General features: G+C 37.8%; 1 protein-coding gene across 2 annotated transcripts; it reads left to right on the top strand.

Moving 5' to 3' along the window:
* Positions 1–1,527: 1,527 nt before the first annotated feature.
* On the top strand, positions 1,528–13,353 carry LOC131301789 (guanosine nucleotide diphosphate dissociation inhibitor 2). 2 transcript variants are annotated; one of them, XM_058328225.1, is made up of 13 exons: positions 1,528–1,907; positions 2,635–2,697; positions 2,790–2,873; positions 2,962–3,069; positions 3,191–3,363; positions 7,568–7,679; positions 7,931–8,011; positions 8,108–8,170; positions 8,279–8,380; positions 10,262–10,386; positions 11,727–11,937; positions 12,019–12,093; positions 13,039–13,353. In XM_058328225.1, the coding sequence occupies exons 1-13, from the start codon at positions 1,821–1,823 to the stop codon at positions 13,087–13,089; spliced, it is 1,335 nt and encodes a 444-aa protein (XP_058184208.1). In that variant the 5' UTR covers positions 1,528–1,820; the 3' UTR covers positions 13,090–13,353. The 2 variants fall into 2 exon arrangements, with proteins under 2 accessions (XP_058184208.1, XP_058184207.1); XM_058328224.1 differs by lacking the exon at positions 13,039–13,353 and having other exon boundaries at positions 12,019–12,370.
* The last annotated feature ends 6,649 nt before the right edge of the window (positions 13,354–20,002 follow it).

Here is a 20,002-nt window from a genome sequence, read left to right as displayed (position 1 = left end):
ATAATGTAAATGAAAAATAATTTTCAAATTTTTTTGCACCGTATTAAAGATCTTTATGAGATCTATTAAACAAGATCCATATTAGTAAGATAATTATTTGCGTAAACATATTATTTTTGAACTTGAAATTGCCTTCTTAAAAAATAAGTACTTATTTTACGTTTCGGAACGGGATCTAATACCTCCGTGCCTCCGTCCCAGCCTACCCACCTTTGTACCCCTCCCCATTTCGGACCAAGCTTCACAATTCCATGGAATTGGTTTTATGTGTCACAAGCCGCTTCATCGTGTCAACCCAACGTGTGCACCCTTTTGGACTGCTCGTTTGCTGGCCCGGTTGGATAAGAGAGGAGAGGAGGGAAGAAGTTTTCGTGTGATGATGAGTGTACTTAATTGGAATGATGTGAGTTTTACTAAATTTGATTATTGATAAAATATTATTAATTTTAGTTATTCAATAGCTAAAATTGGATTAATTGTTAAAAGGTTGGTAAGTTTGATTATTATAATGTGAACACTTTTTTGAACAAATATTGTTAACCTTAACAATATTTTGATTTTGATTGGGTTGGTAAGTTTGATTATTCCAATGTGAACACTTTTTTGAACAAATATTGCTAATCTCAGCAATATTTTGATTAGTCTATTGTGAATGTTCTAACAGACCGAACCGGACTGGACAAAGTACGTTCAAACTACAGGGGTCAAAGGCCCCGTTTGATAACAGTGATAGGTAATTGCAATTCGTAAGGATATGGGATTATTATTGAAATTGATAATGAAAAGAGATTAATAAGAAAATGAGATTGGTGATTAGTATATTTGTTTGAGATGGAATTAAATAATGAAATTATTAGTCCACAAGCCCTTATTCATCTCGGAATACAGCAATACTCATAAAACCAAGTGGGAGAGACCTCTACCAATACCCCCTAATGGCCAGCTCCCAAACCCATTGGATTGTTAGCCTACACCTCTTTTTGGTTACCAAACAAGTTATTGTGAAACCCAGGAAATTAGTAATCCAATCCCAAGGCCCAGCATAGTTATCAAACGGGGGCCAAAGTGAAACTTGCCCTTAATATTATACGGAATTTGAGGGAGGTCACCCTTAGAGCATCTCCAGCCTTCACCCATATATTTTTCTCAAATTTGAGTCAAATTTTGGGTAAAAATTCATTTTGTGTAGACACATCTCCAATCATAAAATCCAAATTTTACACATCTCCCTCTTTCTCCCTCTAACTAGCCGTTAGAGAAATGGGTCAAGGCAAAAGTTGTCTCAGATTTGGGCAAAAAAATGGAAAAAATCCATAATGGGGAAGGATTTTGGTTAAAGATTGGTGAGAAATTTTTGTGATTTTGCCCCATTTTTAAATTTGGGTCTTAAAATTGGTCAAGACAGGAGATGCTCTTAGGTTCTGTTTGGAACTTAGGACAAGGAAAAGGAAAAGGAAAATAAAAAAAAAGGAAAATGGGAGAGAAAATTTACTACTCATTACCCTCAGAATCTTTATTTTCTTCTCTCTCTGCAACCAAACAATAGGAGCGAAAATTCTTAATTTTCCTTTCTTTTCCCTGGTTCCAAACAGAGCCTTAATTAGCTCAAACAAAGCAAAAGCAATTCAGATCGAGCATCTCAAAGACTTGCTCACTCCTCTCTCTCTCTCGCTTTTCCTCCGTTGAATCTATATATATACCTTGTCCATACGTACGTATATCGACGAATACCATCAAACCCTAGCTTTCTCCAATTCTTTGAATCCGTTTACATCTCTGTCATTTTATCTTTACCCGAGACTTGAGTTGCCGATCCAACCATGGATGAAGAGTACGACGTGATTGTGCTTGGGACCGGCCTCAAAGAATGCATCCTCAGCGGTCTTCTTTCCGTTGATGGCCTTAAGGTCTTTTTCTCTTTCTCTCTGCTCCTCTCTTTTCATCAATATATATTTCTGGAACTGAGCTGTATCTATTATTGTTTTTTATCGGTCTTGGTCAAATCTAGCAATTCAGCGCTGTTATTTTGGGATCGGGGAAGTGGTCCCAGTTACTGTTTTGTTGGGATCCGATGGACTTGGATGCTCAAAGGTTTTTTAATTTGTTATACGACACTGGTTTTTTTTGGATGATTTTGTTTGTAGAAATGACCTCCCATTAGGTGTTTTTATGTATGACCGAGGTCACTAGTAATATTTGAGTTCAATTTGGGCTTTGGTTGGAGTTAATGACATTTGTGTCCGGTTTGTGCTTTGGGTGGAGTTAGAAGTTGCAAAGAAGTGGCTTCCGTTCGATTAGTGGATCGATTTCATTTACTGCAGTTTGTTTTTGAAGAAAAATATAGTTTCGTATTTGCTGCTATGTTTTTGATATCTGCTTTTAAGTCTAGTAACACGGCCTTTTATTTTTATGGTTCTGCTTAAGAATTGGATTACACTTGTTATATTTAAAAAGGAAAATGATTGGCCATGAGTGACGATTTTTTGTTTTGGGAAATTCTGATTCCTAAGCCAACTTGTTGGCAAAGGTGTGAAAACTCAAAAGTAGGAAAAGGAAAGGACAGAGATATCAAAGAGAGACATCAGGCTTCAACTCTGCATTATTATCCGTAATTCTCTATATGTCATGTACCAGGTTCTGCACATGGATAGGAACGACTATTATGGAGGAGAGTCAACTTCACTTAACCTTATTCAGGTTTATGTTATCGAAGTTGTTCACAATATCTTCAGCCAATCTGAACTTGCCATTCATCATCTAATTTTGATGATGGTATTGTTTATTTACAGCTCTGGAAGAGGTTTAGAGGAAGTGATAAGCCTCCAGCTCATTTGGGTTCGAGTAGGGATTACAATGTGGATATGGTCCCAAAGGTTCTATCTTCCACACTGTGTCAACCATTGTTGTATTCCTCGTACTTTCTAGCTTGTTGGGTGTTTTGAGCATTTTTTTGTTTCTCAGTTTATGATGGCAAATGGTACTCTTGTACGAGTACTCATTCACACCGATGTTACCAAATATTTGTACTTCAAAGCTGTAGATGGGAGCTTCGTCTATAACAAAGGAAAGGTATGCCAAATGTGTTCTACGCGGCAAGAGTATTTTTTTCTTGCCTCAGTGCCAAAACTTGATATTATGATTTCTTTGAGACTCAATTTCACGGAATTCACCTATAAGCCTTGTGCTCTAGGTTCACAAGGTGCCGGCAACTGATATGGAGGCCCTCAAATCTCCTCTTATGGGCATTTTTGAAAAGCGCCGGGCTCGCAAGTTCTTCATTTATGTACAAGATTATGATGAAACTGATCCCAAAACACACGAGGGGATGGACCTGGCTAGAGTGACAACTAGAGAGCTTATTGCGTATGCTACTAATCTTCTCCTTTTCTGTTTTTCACTTCTATTAATCTGAAAGATGACCTCAGAATTTTATCTGTATGCTTTTACTTCTCAAATTTGGATTGTCGAGTTTGTTTTCTGGTGGGTTTTTCAAGGTACATTATCCAATTGGGATCTCAAAATTACTATATCTAGGATACGACTTCAAACTTTTGCTCTACCAAAACTTAACAAACTTGGAACCTTGAGTACTCTTCAAGGGCCATGGATGATATATTTGACATTTGAAAAATTCATTCTGGTTTGCAACACTTTTTTCCTATTCTAGAAAGTACCATTTCTTTAACTCGGTGGCACAGGTGAGTGATCACACCATAAATTTCCTCTAAAAATTGGTGGATTGGCAGGGTTGAAGAACTTGCTTTTGACAGTATGTTGGGTTTTCTCTCAAATGGGTCAATTCAAGTTGAGTATCCGCTGTGTGCTTACCAACACTGGAAACAGAAAGTTAATATACTATTATAGGAGGAAAAGGAAGTTGCAGTTGCAGTTGCAGTTGCATTTTAATGAAGTCAAATGATGTACGGATTTTGAATTACACAGGAAACCTATGTAAACACCATAATTTTCTGATGTACAGATTTTGAATTACACAGGAAACCTATGTAAACACCATAATTTTCTCTGAAATGAACATGAGCGCTGGAAAAACATGAAAAATTGCGGTGTAATTTTTGTTGAACAATGGAGAGAAGGCTGGAGAATCATAAAAGGGATATTAGATTTTCAATTTGAGCATGGTGTTTCCAAACATTTCCAAAATATGTAAGTGTGAGTTTGAAATGTGTTGAAGTTTTAGGGATATGTTCTTAAAATTCTCGATACTATACATGCCTGACAAGAATTCATTCTTGCAATCACAAGCATATTTGTATGTACGCGCGCGCGCGCGTGTGTATATATATATAAATCTTCAGGTAAGGACCTTAAAATGAGGACTTTATATGCGGGCCTCCCCATTTCTCGCCTTTCCCGATCGGATTTCGATGATCCGAGCCGCTCAATGTGTTCAGAACGTGATTTTAAGGGTACCCGTGAGAAATCAGCAAAAAAAAAGACCGGGAAGGGCTTGATTTGAGCAGTTTTTATTTGAACCGTTCGATAAAAAACAAACAAAAATTGCTCGGATGAAGCCCTTTCCGATCTCTTGTTTTGCTGATTTCTTGCGGGTACCCTTTAAAATCACGTTCTGAACACATTGAGCGGCTCGGATCATCGAAATTCGATCGGGAAAGGGAGGTCCACATTTTATTAAAATAAGAGGTCCGTATAAGAAGGGAATATTTTATATATATATATATATATAGAAGCACCTTTAGTTGTGTGAGGTGATCTCCAAATGCAAAGTGGCATGTTGGGTTTAAGTACCAAAGGACATTTTATTAGTTTCAGCAATTTGTTCATAATACATGTGCACCGAGTATACACCCAATACAGTCTTTTGATAGCTTGCGTGGGCAGTCTCATTGTGGGCACACGCCCCGAAAATTTTCAATTCTCGTCCCTTTAGAGAAATCGGGTGCGCCCCTTTTTTTTTTGGGAAGCGCGGCGAAACGTTTACAATTCGGAGTCGCCACTCGGGTTTTAGCTGTGAAACACCCAATGAACCGAACTTGAAACGCTTGCCACTTTATTTGATTTTGAAAAGGCGTAGGCCGTTCCGTCGTCACCTTTGATATCTGAGGTTCGGGAGCTAGGTTACGAGAGGGGAAGGGTTTTATGGCACCCCTCTCGCCCAATCCGGAGATCGGTCTCTACTCGGGCACTTTGTAAAACATTTGTATTTCTCTCTCATTAATCATTTTCTTTAGCCAGTTAGGGCAGGGGAGCAGTTAAAGGGGGTTAAAACTGTAACAAATTGCATTTATGTGGCAAAATGTGGTGGATGCTTTTTGAAAAAGATAGACATAGGAAAATAGATTGAGAACAAGCACTTGCAGTCGACGTAAGCAAACTGAGGTATGCTGACCCGAAGGGACGCGTGCAGGCAGCGCGCTAGCATGCACTGGGTTAGCCACTGCATGCTAGCACGACCTGCGCACGCCACTATCTTACCAGCGTACTCCAGTTGTTGCAGACCCTTAGTTCTTGTTTCCAACCCTCTGGGCTCTGGAAAGGACTAGTGCACACCCAGGACAAACCACGCAGTTTATCTATAATATGCTAAGCAGTTACAACTGACAACAGTGGATCTAAAGAAATAAAATAAACAGTGCGCCCCCTAAACAGTGTGGGGAAGTAGATAGAAGCCGGAACTAGTTAACATGCAAAGACCAGCCACTGGACTTATTTGGAACTGTCGTACGCCGGTCCAGAGACCTCGTACGCCAGTTAGATTGCTTGGTCAGTGCTTGGCTTTGCATGGTCTGGGCTCTGGATCATGACCAGAAGGATCCCAGAGGCCTTTCGAAATGAATAGAAACAGGTATTGAACACTATAACTGAACAGTTCTATAGTACACAAGGGCAGAAAAACTGGTTCTTAGCATGCTATAAGGTGATAAAAGAAAAGCAATAAAACAAGAAACAGATGACCAATGATCCCCACGCCATTAGTGCACGTACTGTCACAACCGGCGTACGGCTTGTTCGTACTGGTGTGCGCCATTGTTCATCTCATACGGCCGTTAATATTTTGCCAGCTTGAGGCCAGGCCCGGTATTGATTACCATCCTGGGCCTCACTAGCTCCCCTCAGGGCTCAGAACAGAAAGGGCCGCAAAGGTGGTATACCTGTGGTTTTGGGAGGTTGATAGGAGACTTGAACTTTGAACTTGATCTTTTGGGAGATGAATGATGAGTGTATGAGTGTGGGTGGTATATAGAGAGGGGAAAAGGGGGCTGCTTGCTTTCTCTTTCAATGAAGGGAGAGAGGAAGCAAGGAGACCAACAACAAAAGGGAAGGGAAGGCTTTAAAGCTCTTAAAGAAAGTAACCTTGTGAACCCCTTGCATATAAATGCAAGGGGGGTATTTATAGGCAAAGAGAGGCTGAGAGAGGGCCAGTAACCAGCTGGTTAAGGGCTGGTTTAGTTAAGGAGGGAGCCTCCCATGCATTAAATGCATGGGACTAGGTGATGGGGGATGTAGGAGAGAGAGGGGAACGTCTCTGCAGAGTATAATCATCAGAGGAACTGTAGCCTACTTCAGGGTGGCCGCAAAAGTCTTGAGCATGTGGTTGAATAGTGATATTTGAACCGGGTTTGATTGGCGCACGCCTATATTGTACCTACGTGCGCCTGTGGCAATTGAGTCAACGGTCGATGACTGACACGTGGCTGTTGACCGGCGCACGCAAGCACGGTACTGGCGTAAGCGAGTATGGTTTTGCTGAGGCCATTTGGTTCTGGCTTGAAGGGTCTGGGTAAGGCTCGACAAAGGTTTAAATGAGGTTCGGGACGCTCAAAACTCAAACACACCACTAGCCTCGGGTTGTTCTTGACCATAATTATCATTGGGGAATCAAAAGACCATAAATAAGCTGGTCTGGACAGTCCAAAATAGGGTGTCTACACTCATAAAGGACAACAATAATTATGGGACACTATACATTCCTTGGGTGTTCTTATGCTCACACTACTCAGGCTCACTTGCACAAACTAAGACTTCCTGATCGCTAGTGCACTCACTCTACAAGTATTGGAGTCTAAGACTCCTTATTTATAGGCTGTGTTTTGCCGACTTACAAAGTCTGGTCACTGGCCAAGGACAAACTAGAAGCCTCTATTAGAGGTGGTGATGATAGCTTTCTAGGATTTGCTTACCCAACATGCAATCTAGAAAATGAGAGCAAAAATTAGGGATGTAGAAAGGAGAATGGGTGATGACTCTTAACAAGGTACCTTTAAGACTTGGGCATCAGTCCCACAGAAAAGGGCTCTGCATTTTCTATTCGTAAAGAAGATTTTCCTTGTCCAATTACATTTCATGTCTAATTTGCTGTTTGTTTCCTTTGTTTCTAATTTCCTCCATTCTCTGCTTGGTGAGGAGAATTATAGTATTACTCCTACATATTACTTGCTTGTTGGGTAGTGGGTACTTGATCCTAAAGAATTTACAGCAGCCAATTGTTTCTGTAGTTCATGTGTGGTTACCCTTTGCGTCCTAAAGAACCTTTGTGTTATTTGCATGCTAAAAAAATCTGCTAACTGTTAACTTAATTTTCTCACAGGAAATATGGTCTTGATGATAACACTGTGGACTTTATTGGTCATGCTTTGGCACTTCACAGAGATGATCGCTACTTAGACGAGCCTGCTTTGGATACTGTGAAGAGAATGAAGGTGTAAACACTTTGTTTGGTTTTGAGATTTTTTTTTGATGTAATGAGTAGTAATGAGTGGAGAGAAATAGATAGTGAAACTTATTGGGAACTGTGCAGAGAGTAAAAAGTTTTTCTCAAAACTTGTAATTGTAGAAGAACAATGTGAAAATGCGTGGGATCTGTGGTTCATACTGTGTGTAGGTTTGAATGTTTAGGTATGAACTTCCTCGTTATTTTGCACTTGTTTAAGTCTTTTGCTTGGTGTTGCAGCTTTATTCCGAGTCTCTTGCTCGTTTCCAAGGAGGATCTCCTTACATTTACCCTTTGTACGGGCTAGGGGAGCTCCCTCAGGTCCTTTCTCTTGTTCTTTCTTTGTGCACTCCTGGTATTGTACTATTGTTTTGAATCTTATCCTTTTACTTCTTGTACAATGATTTCTTGATAAAGGCATTTGCTCGGTTAAGTGCTGTTTATGGTGGGACATACATGTTGAATAAACCTGAATGCAAGGTAATTCTTGTTTTGTTTCTCAGATCAATGATTAGTTTCCTTATTAGTTGCTCTCGTCTTGTTTACTTGGACGCTCAGTAAAGGTGTCTGTCATTGCTCAAAATCCAGGTAGAGTTCAATGAAGAAGGCCAGGTTATTGGTGTCACATCAGAAGGAGAAACTGCTAGGTGCAAGAAAGTTGTATGCGATCCTTCCTACTTACCCAATAAGGTAACTAGTATTATAGTCTGTTAAGTTTTTTTCCAGCCTTCCTGCTGGGGGTTAGCAAAATAACTGCCAAACCGCGAATCCAGTCAAACCAAATGGTTTGGTTTGATTTTTTAGTAATGTGGTTGGTCTCAGTTTTAAAAAATTAGAAACCATGTTAAATGGTTTGGTCTGTGGATTTACTTTAATGATTTCGGTTTCAAACCGATCCGAACCGTATGATACAGTCACAAACGTATACTTTGTTTGGATACATTGAATAAACTTTTTTTTTCCCCCTAGTCAATTAATTTCCTAATCTAATGCTCCATTCCACCACCCTACTCTCTCACTTCCAATATCCCTAAACTTCTATACATGAAAACCTATTCGTATAAGTCCAATATTATATTAAACATATCAGCTTGGGCTTAGTCAAATGATTGCCTAATCTTTTGCTCCGTAACTAATTTCCTGTTCTAATACTCCATTCCATGGCCTATTCCTTCGTCTCCTCTTCTTTAGTTGGTTGATGCTAGTGAGTTTTGGTGATTTTAATAGAACTAGTTTTAATATAAGATTTGGTTTAACTTATCTATGCAATTTTAATTTTAAGTACTTTAAATAGATTATGGAGATGATATCTCAATTTAAGCAAATCGTGGTTTTGAAACCGAACCCAAACCGAGTTTTATGGGTTGATTTGGTTCTTCAAATTCATAGTCCGTAGATAGTGGTTTGATTCTTGGTTTACTATGAAACCAGATCAATTGGGTCCATGCTCATCCCTACTTCCAGCTGTTGGTTGACAATCCATAGATGGTGGTTTAATTCTTGGTTTACTATGAAGCTAGATCAATCTGGTCCATGTTCAGCCCTACTTCCATCTGCTGGTTGACAGTGGTTGGTTGGTCTCATGCAAGAGCATGTAACCGGATACCTATTTACTCCCACTGTCCCAAAGTGTCTACTACGATTCTGCATGTCATTTTCAATTGTTTATATCTCTCGGTGTATGTTGCTAAAAATATGCAATATGGATCTTGTTTGATAGATCTCGATTATTTTTATAAGAAAATGATTTTAAAAACATAAAATATAATATATGTTGAGAGATATGAGCAATTGAAAATGGCACGCAAAACCGTAGTTGACACTTAAATTGGGATGGAGTATTATTTTTGAGTATTTATTTTCAATTTTTTTAGTGTTTATTTTTGGATGTGCATTCGTGTAGCAAGGCATTGTTTGATAACCCAAATTCAACACTTAAAACTGAATGGATTAAGTAATAAGTGATTAAGTAGGTTTGATAACCCCATTTTATGTTGCTTAAAAGATTAAGTGCCTCTTCAAATTTAATCTAAAATATAAAATAAAGTAGCTTTGAGCTACTTATTTCTGTCTGAATTCATGAGTGCTTGCATTCAATCATTTCCTCCACACCACCGCCACAATCATTGCCCGTCACCACCACCACCACTCTGCCATGACCACCACTATCACTCCCATTGCGGTCACCACTACCATCACCACTCCACCACTACCACAAACGCTCCGTCTTTGCCGCCACCGCCACCACTCCATCGTCGCGCCATCACAATCACGGCTCCACCACTATGACAAATACATGGTGACCGTTCGTAAATTTAAAAGAGAACCACTAGAACTAATGGAACTAAAATATTCAATTTGTTTCAATTCAGTTTAGCTTTTCAGCTTAAAAATTTCAGCATTGAGTTTTCAGTTTTACCAAACAGCACCTAAGTCAATCTGTTAACTCTGATATGAGGCTTTTTTATCAGGAAAAAGTGAAGTATATGATATGAAGATTATGTGTCCTAATAGTTGAATTATGATTTCGCTGAAAATTAATTTGATCTTGTGAACCATGGTATGTGACAGGTTAGGAAAGTTGGCAGGGTTGCAAGGGCAATTGCCATTATGAACCACCCAATCCCGAACACCAATGATTGTCATTCAGTGCAGGTTATTCTACCACAGAAGCAGTTGGGTCGCAAATCAGATATGTGAGGACCCTCCCATCTTTTATAAAGGACTAAATTTCGAGATTCTGCGCCCTTGTTTCTTAAATTAGTTGTTTTTATTGTATCGTCAATGCTTTTTACATAACAATAGGTGTAGTTCGATTCATGTTTCCGAAGGGAAAAAATTAGATCCTACCAAGAATCAAATTCCACCAAACCAAACCTAGTCTTACTTACTGATAAATTAGGGTCGGCTGCATTAATCCCTTTTCTCTATTGAGCTTTGTTTCTCCACTTAGATGACCAGTCATACAGTTTAGCAATGAGAAGTAGTTAGATTAATGGGGGAGGAAGCTGAAATTGAGAATATGGAATTTTTAAGATTCCTCATAGTGGAAATCCTTCATTGAGTTTATGATCGGTACTGGAGGAGTGTGGCTGATGGTGATATAGTTGATCGATTGGTAGTCAAATTCATTGGTTCTTTTCTGTAATTGTTAGGTTTGGAGAGGAACTTAAAGCAGCTGATGTACCGCAAGTTACATTGTGTCTTTTATGGCACTAAAGAATGACTTGAACAATTTCCATTTGTTTAGACTACTGTGTCTTTCCTGTGATTGATGGTAATCTCTATATAGCAATTTTGATCTTTACCAACATGTCTAGGTGTGTGATCTTGGAGATATTAGAACAAATCCACGGAGAGAGTTGACCTCCTACTCTTATTTCCCTTCTGCTGGAATTTGGACATGAAGGCTCCACATTGCCCTAGCGTGTTTGGATTCTATTGGCTAACGATGTTGTGTTTTTAAAGGTTCTTGGAGTCTCCGACTCTAAGTTGCATGGACACTATGACATGACAGTATGACACGGACAAGCTGCTTAAAAAATTGAGGACACAACACGTTTGGGACATGCTAAAAATGTATAATTGTATATAATGATATATGTTGCACTTATGCACGTGTTATTAATGGATAATGCAGCATAAGACTAGGTAAAAGTCCCTATATTCTATTCTATGACATAAAAGACCGAGTGGTGGATGGAAATTTATGCTTAAGTGTTTTGAGCTTTGCATTTCATCGTTGCCTAAGTAGTGGGGATTTGCCTTCCGTTGTGTAAATATTGTTTTGGTTCCAAAAATGTTGGGAAATAATAAAGTGTCTGGCAATTTGTCATGTCCGACACAAGACACAGTCTTCTTAGAAGTGTTCATGCTTCTTTGCTCCGACTATTGCTTAATAGTTTGAACTGTAATGGTCTTGATCTCTGTATGCAATTGTTTTGAACTTGATATTGCAAATTGTTGAAGACAATATTTGGGGTTTTGTTTCTTACTTAATTAGCTGCCTTGTCTGAGCCCTCTGTGGTTGTTGCAGGTATCTTTTTTGTTGTTCTTATTCTCACAATGTTGCCCCAAAGGGAAAATTCATTGCATTTGTATCGACGGAGGCGGAGACCGATCAGCCCGAGATTGAACTGAAACCAGGAATTGATCTGTTGGGACCTGTGGAAGAGTTGTTCTTTGATATTTATGACAGATCTGAGCCAGTCAATGAACCTTCTCTCGACAACTGTTTTATATCAGCGGTAGGCTTTCTTAACTTCAACTATTGATCCCTTAGCTCAACCTTTGATAATCTTGCTTAATCATTGCTCTATGTTAAACAGAGTTATGATGCCACAACTCACTTTGAGTCGACTGTCATGGATGTGCTCAACATGTATACCATGATTACTGGAAAGGTAATTTTTTTCCAAGTTAGCAATATTCTGTCCATAAAGATATGTTGCCATTGCTCCAGATGTTTTGTCACTAGCAAGATTTCTGGCTTTATTCATGGATGAGATGGATAGTGACGGTTATTTGTTTTGTTTCGTAGGTCTTGTAAGTCGTGACATTGGTGTCCACTTAATTATTGTATGCAAAAAAATGGAAAAGAAAAAGAAGCTGTTGTGTCCACTTAATATGCAAATAATACTTTATGATGTATCTGGTCAAAAAAATGAAAAAAAGAAGAAGCTTTATCATGGAGTTTTAATGAAGTACTTGGAATAACTGGTCCATCAATCTATGTTCTTTATTTATTCTTGGTCAAACTTTTTGTGTTGATGGTAATAATTAGCAAGTGCTAGATGAAAGCCTCGAGCCGGTTAATTTGCCTGTTTTAAATATCCTGCCATGTACAGTGAATTTTTCAACGTACTTGTTTGTGAGCCGACCAATAAAGATCAAGTTGCAAGTTAGAGGTCGTCGTGTATGTTGTATCATGTACGAGTCGTAGATGTTCATCTGTGTGGACAACATTGAGACAAGGATAGAAAGAAATCAAAGAATTTTTTGGTTTCCCCCTGTTCTCCGTAATAAATTTGGGCTTTTAACTTGACAAGTATAAGTTGGTTGGGTCACATTCCAGGCTGCTACTACATTTAGGAGCATTGTCTAGTCAAAGAATGTTTTATGTGTTTGGTCTGCGTGTTTGATGATATCAAGAACTACATGTTCAAGAGTGACAGAAATTCCTCGGTAAACGTTTTTTGGATAATTATGTGTTCTTTTAGTAGATAATCCTATGTTCAAAGATGTTTCCATGACTAGTAGTGTGGTAGTCATGGCCTGTTCCTCTCTTTTAGTTATTATTCTCTCTTGAAGGCTCGAGTATTAGTAACTATCATCTATACTGTTTGCAGGCTGTTGACCTCAGCGTGGATCTAAGTGCTGCTAGTGCTGCAGAAGAATGAGAACTATTTTTAGTTTGTGCATGTGCGCATCTACCTCCTTGTGCTTTGTTCTTGAGAGGGGTCATATGCTTATGCTTTGGTTGGGACTTTTTAGTGAAAGTTGGCTCGGGTTTGATTACGTTTTGTGTCTAATAATGTACTTGTTTCGTGCTTGTGGGAACCTTGTGTGTAAAATTTAGAACTTCATCTTTGTGCAATGCGGATCTCGTAACTGGACTGCAAAGCTGACTATTTCTACTCGTTCCAACTGAGATATTTCAGCCATATCTATTACTCCTACATTGGGAAGATGCAGAACAGAGAGCTTTGACCCAGAGTTGTGGGAAAAAACAGCCGAATATCGGTTGAAATGTGGTATTTTGTAAATTTCAATCTGTCACTAACTAGTATTACATACTAATTTCTAGAGGTGGCAATCTTAATCCATATTTTTTAATCCGTTCAAATCTGCCCATTTATAAGCCAACCCAATCCGCCCATATTGTATAATGGATTGATACGGGTTCAATCCATATCAACCTATATTTATATGAGTTTAGGTGGGTAAAAAATGGGTTCAATATGGGTTGGGATTAAAAAAATAGAGCAAACTAACTCACTGCTCGAGAGTACGTACTGGAACTCGAAGATGAAGGGTTGAATTATGTCCCTGCTTGAGATTTTTCCGTTGCTTGCAGCAGCCATAACATAAAAAGTCGGGAAATTAAAATAAATAAATAAAAAAACAAGAAACTACTTCCAAACAAATTTAATTGCCATTTTTATGTCGCCATTTTGCTCAACGAAAAAACTAAAGAAATTGACGGGGCAGACTGACTGTGTGTACTAAACGTGGGCTCTGCAGGCTCTGCATGGATGATTCGAATAGTTTAATACTTTTTGCTACCGCTTTAAAAGCATACATGCAGAAATTGAGTGGGAAAGTTCCATCGAAACTAAATTATTAATTTGAAGGTCCAACTCAAATTCACTTATATACTACTCTTTCCGTCCCAAATTGTCTCCCCCTATGAAAAGTCGTGTAATTTTTGGATTGAAAAATAAAGTACTTTTGAGCATCATTTTTATAGTTTCTTTACACCAAATTAAAGTAATTCATGAGCTCTTTAATATGATGCGAAGAAATTCAAAAAATCCCGGCCAGACGTATTTTATTTTTTAATCTCAAAATTGCAGGTCTTTCTGTAAGAGTCCCCCAATTTAGGACAGAGGGAGTAATACTCTGTCTTGGTTGAAGAAATACAAGACAAAAATAAGTGAACTTATGTCATAATTATTTTTCTGTACGGAATTACTTTTTATTTTTTGAAAAGCAGAATTGCACGGTACTTGTTTATCATGTTTATAAAGGTATTGTTTCAAAAATTTTGAAATTTTGTTTTAAAGAACGGAGCAAGTGGAAGAATATAAGGCAATTATTTATTTTTTTCCATGTTCTCTCTCTTTTTCCATTGCTTTCTGAGGATCCAAGCAGGAAAAAAAAAGAAAAAAGCAGAGGGTTTCCTGGTTGTATTTCTAAAATTCAGTTCAAAAATTGTAGTAATTGCTTCTTAAATACTTTAGTCGAGTAATTTCAAGAGCTGGGACATATGTATGATGGGGAGGAAAGGGAAGTGTGAAACAACGGTTTTTTCTTTATTGAAAATGTTTTAAAAAAAAAAGTGTCTATTAAAAACCAATTGGGTTATATAGCCGAAAAACCCCACGAAGTTTTGCCTATTTTATGAACGTGTTTCAACCCAAGGGAAGACAGTGGAGAAGGCGGAGGGAGAAAAGGGGTGGGGGGGGAAGGGGAAACGGGGCGGGCCGGACGGGTTTGGGTTTGACTTGACCCATATTTGACCCGACCCATTTCAATCTGTTTACTATTTGACCCATATTTGACCTGCGACCCATTTTCAACCCGCTCAGACCCGTCCATTTGCCACCTCTACTAATTTCTTAAACAGAAAACTGACCGAACTAGGGTCATTTTTAGAAATTACGGGGAGTATGTGAGTTTTGTACATGATCAGGAAGAGATTCTTTTTTAATCATAGACATAGAAATCATGGATTAGGGCAGTGATTTGTAATGCGGCTAAGTTTCGCTAGACGAATCAATAATCTATACAAGTTAGTTGTAAAATTAATAAATTCAGAAAAAAAATTTAAATAAGGACAAAATGAGAAAAAGCCAAAAATTCCTAAATTCCCTTAGCGGAACTTTGGGTGTTCGGACAAATAAGCCACTTTGGCTTATTTTTTGTCCTTATTCAAATTTTTTTCGTATCACTTGGTTTATTGTCATTTTTTTGGGGATTATTGCATCCTCACGTCAAGAGGAATCTAAAAAGTAAATTTTTTTGACCGAAATCCATTTTTTTTTGAATAAAGACGAAAAAAAATCAATAAGCCACTTTTTTCGTCTTTATTCAAAAAAAATTGGATTTCGGTCAAAATTTTTTACTTTTTAGATTCCTCTTGACATGAGGATGCAATAATTCCCAAAAAAATGACAATAAGCCAAGTAATACGAATTTTTTTTGAATAAGGACAAAAAATAAGCTACCGTTGTTTATTTGTCAGAACGGGTTAGCCGCCTTTACAAGCTTATTATTATGCTCCTAAGGGCATCTCTAGTGCTTGAGTTAGCAAGTGCATTTGCTCAGAAAATTAACTGACTTAACAGAAAAAAATAAAAAATAGAGAAATCAAGTTTGTGAAGTTGGTTGTATCATTGGCTCCCACATTGGGAGTTTGGGTTTTTGTGTGTGTGTTTAAAGGGTTCACTCTACCTCTCCCTAGTCAGCAATTGCTTATGTGAGTTTGGTGGGTGAAATTACCCACTTGCCCTCCCTAAAAAAAAGTCGTGCCCACCCATTGTGAAGGGATCCGACCTCTGTTGTAGGCCCCTTGGGCCCGCTGTCGTTGTGCTGCGTTTTGCGGCGAGGCTCTTGGGCCTGCGTCAGATGGGCTGGCTCCCACATCGAGAGTTTGGGTTTGTGTGTGTGTGTTTAAAGGATTCACTCTACCTCTCCCTAGTCAGCAATTGCCTAAGGCTCCGTTTAGTTGTCGAGAAAGTTGTGTGGGAAATTAGTTCCCAGAAAAAGTGAAGTGAGGTGAAGTAAAAGAAAAAGAAAATTATTTTCCTGTGAGTGTTCATTTGACAAAAGAATTTTGCAAGAATAATTAAGATTTAGTTGTTCATTTGTCAGGAAAAAGAAACTTTCGGAAAAATTTTGTGAGTGTTCACTCATTTTCCTTTTCCCGCGATGCAAAATTCTGTGTTTTTTGCAGGATCACTTTTGCAGGAAAGTAATTCCTGCAGGAAAACTTAAAAACATGTTTCCTACTACTTTCCTGCTAACTGAACACTACAAAAATCATGGAAAATTTGATTTTCCCATCCTTTCATGTACTTTCCTGGCAACTGAACGGGGCCTAAGTGAGTTTGGTAGGTGAAATTACCCTTTTGCCCTCCCTCAAAAAAAAAGTTGGTTGTATCATTTCTTTTTTCAGTGGTGACCTGAGTTCGAGTTTCACGGGAAGCAGGTTTGGGGTTCAAGGCTATAGATAGTCTCTGAACCCCCTCTTGACTAACATACTAACACCTCGCTAATCCCCTCGCGGGGAGCAGGTTTGGGGTTCAAGGCTATAGATAGCCTTTAAAACTCCCGTTGACTAACATACTACACCCCGCTAATCCTTGCTCATGTATACCGTATGACAAAATAAAAAATTGCATCTAGTGCATGGGGATTGGGGTGCATAGCACTGTGCTGCATGGCTCGGATGCCGTCCGTCGGCAATCCAACGGTTCGAATCTTATCTCCGCTCATGTTGCATCTGAGCCGTTCATTGCCGAAATGAGATTTGAACCATTGAATTACCGAACGGATGGCATCTAAGTCGTGCAGGGTGCTGTGCAGCTACTGCACAGCACTAACCCCGAATCCTAGGTTAGTGTGTTGCTAATTGACCAAGCCAGCTCTCCTTTGCTTGCAGTGCACCTAACTGTAATTTGGAGCTGCGGATCAAAAAAAAAACCCAGTAATTTGGAGCTTTGGATTTAGTAGAATTAATCTCAACCGTTCACTTGGCCAAATGGGATTTTAGTGTATTGGAGACATGAGCCGAACTCAAGAGAGTGATAGGGGAAGTGAGAGAGGATTGAGGCCCCGTTCTAGAAAGCCGAATAAGTATTTATTTTTTAAAAAGATAATTTCAAGTTCAAAAATAATAGACTTATTGAAATCTAAAATATGCAATATGGATCTTGTTTAAGAGATCTCAATGAGATCTTTAATACGGTGCAAAAAAATTAAAAATTTATTTTTCGTTTACATTATTTTTAAGTTTAAAAATGTGAAATAAGTACTTATTTTTTAAGAAGATGTTCTGGAACGGGCTCTGAGTGGTGGGCAAAGGAAAATGATTTTGACACTTTAATTTTTTAGTAGCACTATTGGTACCGACGGGGTCGGTACCGAAATCGTAGGGACGGCTGTGCCGGGCCATCTCCGGTCACTAGACGGCCGATCCGAGCAGTTCAAAAAAATTTAAAAAAAAAACGAGGGGGCCTTACGTGAGAATCAACGGTATCCGAGGTGTGTAGGGTGCTTGATTCGAGCACCCATTTTTCGTGTATATATGCATATATACAAGAAAAATGGGTGCTCAGATCAAGCACCCTACACACCTCGGATGCCGTTTATTCCCTCGTTTGGCCCCTCGTTTTTTTTTAATAGAATTTTTGGACGACTCGGATCGGCCGTCCGGTGGCCGGAGATGGCCCAGCGCGGCCGTCCCTACTATTTCGGTACCGACCCCGTCGGTACCAATATCATTTTCGCTAGTTTTTTATGATGACACTCCAAAATTTGTCTTTTAATATATCTTGCTATGCATAATTTTTACAATAAAATACAAATTTTAGAGTGTCATCATAAAAAATTGGAGTGTCAAAATTATTTGCCGTGGGTAAATAATACAAACATATTTTTATACACTACCAAACATCTTAACTACATCGCTACAACACACGTCCACTTCCTAAATTTACACTCTTAAAAAGTAAAACAGTAAGTTTAGGACCACAAACAAAAAATGAAACCCACTTTATACGTGTGTCATATAAAGACACCATTTTTAACCAATGTGCTGAAGTGATATAAAAACATGAGAAGGGGAGTGATCTTCACACTTTTTTTTAATTTCCACGCACCTTTTTTTTTTAAAAATTTTGAAAGTGTGAGCATTTTTTTCACTGAAAAACAAAAAAGAACATCAGTTGGAGTTCAACTTATTTGATTCATCTTGAAATCCTACCTTGAACGAACTTAATTTGGTTTTTACTGAGTACTTGTAAAACTAGTTTTAAGTGATTGCATAACCAAACGGGTTTTAAACGGAAATCAAGCAATTGCTAACGTCAGAGAAAAGGAGGTCTAGATTGACATTTCTTTGGTCATTTGACATCTTTATAGATCAACTGTTCCCGACGTACGTATCCCGTTCCAGTTAAAAGTTCTTTTTTCAAAAGTTATTTTTCTTCAATTTTCAAACTCAAATATAATGAACATAAAAAATGTTTTTTCAATTTTTTTTGCACCGTTTAAAAAATCTTAATGAGATCTATCAAACAAAATTCATATTAGTAGAAAAATTATTTACATAAACACATAATTTTTGAGTTTGAAATTATCTTTTTTTTATAAAAAGTAACTTTTCCACAAAAGTGGAACACCAGCTTAAAGTAGCATTTGGCATTGCAAGCATAAAACAAGAGAGCTCTGTTTGCTTATTAGTTAGATTTTTTGATTATTGATTATTTGCTTAAAAGACTTAAAATAAGTTGTAACCATGTTTGATGTAGTTTTTTACGAGCTTAAATATAAGTTCAAGCTGTGTGGTTAGATAATTTGTAAAATAGCTTATTATCGCATGAATGTCTAAATTGTCCTTATTAATTCTATAAATATTAGTCAAGAAGTTTTTTTTGTTCATCTGTTAACTTTGTCAACTTAAAATAAGCAACAAAAAAAAAGTTACAAATCAAAGCTTAAAATAATCTCACTTTTTTAGTTTGATAAGCTGAAAAAGCTAAATAAGTAATTACGTATAATTGCCAGCAAACACTTTTCAACCGTTTGTTTTCAAGCAAATAAGCTGAATAAGTTAACTTGTAAACTAATGGGCCCGCCATATATAGGAATTCAGTTTAGCTTAGAGAGTGGCGAAATGGGTGCTATAAGGCGAAATCGTTAATATTAATAGCAGGTTATAACTATGAAGTCTGATTTTTTGAACCACTAAAAAACTGAAACACACTTTATCTAGTTTTTCATACAGAAATATTCTCTCCAAATTTTTTGACTATTTCGTTATCCGTATTTTTTTTTTTGTCTTTAGTGATATTTTTATCAAAATTTTAATTATTTTTTTTCCAAGTGTATATAACGTACTTCTATTCAAAAAGCATAAGAGTTTATTAAAAAGTGATTTTCACATTTCTCTTGTGATGTGCACTGACATTGTTGCCCTTTTAAGTATGAAAGAGTATACAAATAAAATGTTGATTTTGCAAATTCACATCACAAGAGGACAAATAAGGGAGTACGAAAATTTACCTTGTTTAAATGTTAAAAAAATTTGACCAAAGACGAAGAAATACGCAAACGGATGACTTTGTTTGGGAACTTAGGAAAAGTGATGTAAAGTGAGAAAAAAGAGAATGAGAGGAAAATTTGGAGAAAATGGAAAGAAAATTTCATTATTCTCAAAACTTGTGTTCAATTCTCTCCTCTTTCTCTCCAATCCAAACATTGGGGGGGGGGGGGGGGTGGGGGGGGGGGGGGTTTGGGATTTTTTAGTTTAACTTATCTTTTCTCTCATTTTCCCTAATTTAAACTTTTTTTTTATCTCGAGAATTT

Source organism: Rhododendron vialii, chromosome 9a (assembly GCF_030253575.1).
Source record: "Rhododendron vialii isolate Sample 1 chromosome 9a, ASM3025357v1".
Classification (NCBI taxonomy): Eukaryota; Viridiplantae; Streptophyta; class Magnoliopsida; order Ericales; family Ericaceae; genus Rhododendron; species Rhododendron vialii.
This window is presented reverse-complemented; position numbering and strand designations above follow the sequence as displayed.